Raw genomic sequence first — 2,500 nt, 5'->3', positions numbered from 1 at the left:
AATGGCTTTGATAAAGAGCAGGAGCACGACCATTCACTAAAGTGAATGGTAACGATCCTTTTGTATATAATACTTGGTCCCCTTGTAGTTTTTATTTGTTGATAACAACATTAAAATATTTGGGCAGCATGTGGTCTTAACTGAACGTTAGCATGAAAACCTGCATGCTACCCTTTACTAACACGCCAGCAAAAAAGATGGCTGCAGGTGAAGCTGTCGCTGCCCTCACCTGAGCTCATTCTGGTAGATCTCGATTATCTTGCGCTCCAGTTTGGGGCTCTGCTTGGGGAACAGCTTGAAGTCACCGATGAAGTCGGCCGGGTGCTCATCTGCATCGTGGTCCCCGATTTCAGCTGTAGACAGCGCACACACCATTCAGAGCGGAGCTCGGAGGTTTACTGCCGAGAATTACCCACTATGTCTCTACCGGTGATGTCCACTCACCCATGGATAACTGACATGGTGTAACATATATAAACACAGTGAGACTGTGGCCTTTAAGACTCTCTGTGCTGAAGGAGGCTTGACATTGACAGAATTGGGAAATATACTGGCAGTGTATTCAATGTTATTCACAAAACCTCAGTAAAGGCCATTAAATGTCACATCTTAATGTTCTCAATACACTGCACTTAAATAAATGTAATAGTTAATATTTCAACCAAAAACACTAACATTTTACCACCTGGTGTGTGAGTCCTATATGTATTATGTGTATTATGTATTATGTATTATTTAGTGATAATAATATTGTTAACAAGGAAAGCAGAAGCCTGCTCTCAAATCAGCAAGATGTTGTTATCTAAATTCTATATTTTGAAGAGCCAACGCAGCGGTAAGCACACAAAAAGCGCGGGGTGAAAGTTCCTAATAATAACGACACTACACTAGCTAGCCACACTAAGTTTATGTGAATGCTGGCTGTTAGCACTGGGAGGCCTTGGTAAGGCGTGCAGTAGAATTACCCTGTACTATACAGGCTCCAAGGTAGGCTGCATCTGCAAACGGACACAGGAGCCTCCCATGGTTCAGATCCCTCTTCAACTGTAGATACAACAGGTACCTGACAGAGAAACAGACACGCGTGGTAGAACAAAGAATGGCGGCCATGTGGTGTCCTGTTCCAGTTCACCTTAGCAGAATGAACGGGGGGCCCAAGTCTTTTACAGTGCCATCCAGACTCACCGCATGACACAGTGGCAGTTGAGGAAATGCACTGGCTGCCATGGCAACCAAGGAGATCAGGTCCACAGTACAGCTGTTACCATGAGAACCCTACCCCTGGAAATCGTTACTATAGAGATGTGGCCTTGGGAAAAAGGCATCTGAACTGGCCACAGTGATTTCGAATACTGCAAAGCTAAAGTTTAGATGGGTAGCTGGCACTATAATACATATTTGGCATGTCATATGATAGGTTTGTCCTTCATCTTAACAATTTCCACCAGATTTGTGGAGGAGGGGAAACACTCCCTTTGCCACTTCTGGTTATTTTTAGCCAAAAGATTGGCTAAAAATGGCTAATTACAAGAAGGTTCTATGGAAGTAACAGTATGTCTATGGAAGTAACAGATTTGACATTTAGAACCTAGCATTTATGATGACATATAAAATCAAGCCTTCAGTCTTGATTTTTCATAACATTTCATAATCATTCCTTGTAAATGGATTATATCCGATATATCAGATATATTTTCTTTGTGCGTGCGTGTGCGTGTGTGTGTGTGTGCGTGTGTGCGGGTGTGTGTGTGTGCGCATGTGTGTGTGTGTTTTGCACTCCTCACCTTTCCTTTAGTTCCATGAGTATCTCACATAGAATATTTAGGAGAAAGAAAGATGCATAAAGTTGTTTTCTTTGTCTCTGGGGCTTTTAAAGAGAAACAGCAAGGGTGCAGTCACACTAATGCCAGCCTATCACCAGTGCAACATCTGACCCACAGTATGGGCAACAAGCTGCCCAGTGACCCACAACAGCACACACCCTGCTCTCTGACCTGTGCAACTACACCCTCAATCTGTGTAGACACTAACAGAGAGAAAGAGAGAGAGAGAGAGAGAGAGAGAGAGAGAGAGAGAGAGAGAGAGAGAGAGAGAGAGAGAGAGAGAGAGAGATAGATGGAGCTGGAGATAGTAGGAGAGAGTAGGAGGTAGTGCTAGCAGTATTTATCTTCACAGGTCAGATTGTGGAATTGCTCCAGGCAACATACTGAGCTGTGCTAATGAGTTATTCACACTAACAGTGTGTGTGTGTGTGTGTTTGGGCATTATTACTGGCAGTTTGCTTAAACTTTTGACCTCTGATCATATGCAAGGCATGAAAAACAGAAATCGTAAACAAATCGTTTTCACCCTCTTTTCTCAACAACTGATTGATATTCTAAGGATAAATGTATCAAACTAAATAAAAAGGCCCAAACAATAATATTCGTAGCACTTTCTGGACAACATCAAGAACCATTCAATATTCAGCAGTTTGCATGTTTCAGAGTCTGTATTCACC

General features: G+C 42.6%; 1 protein-coding gene across 3 annotated transcripts in view; it reads right to left on the bottom strand.

The window, feature by feature from the left end:
• Nucleotides 1–2,500, bottom strand: part of frmd3 (FERM domain containing 3) — a 29,165-nt gene that overhangs the window by 16,237 nt on the left and 10,428 nt on the right. For all 3 annotated transcript variants that reach the window (XM_027012206.3, XM_035536163.2, XM_081703154.1), the window contains exons 5-6: nt 966–1,063; nt 230–353 (exon numbers count right to left, since the gene is read on the bottom strand). In XM_027012206.3, coding sequence (XP_026868007.2) covers nt 230–353; nt 966–1,063 — 222 coding nt within the window. The remainder of the gene's footprint in view (nt 1–229; nt 354–965; nt 1,064–2,500) is intronic.

Source organism: Electrophorus electricus, chromosome 20 (assembly GCF_041902795.1).
Source record: "Electrophorus electricus isolate QZ-2024a chromosome 20, ASM4190279v1, whole genome shotgun sequence".
NCBI classification, from domain to species: domain Eukaryota; kingdom Metazoa; phylum Chordata; class Actinopteri; order Gymnotiformes; family Gymnotidae; genus Electrophorus; species Electrophorus electricus.
Note: the sequence above shows the minus strand (reverse complement) of the source record. Positions and strands in the feature narration are given on the sequence as shown.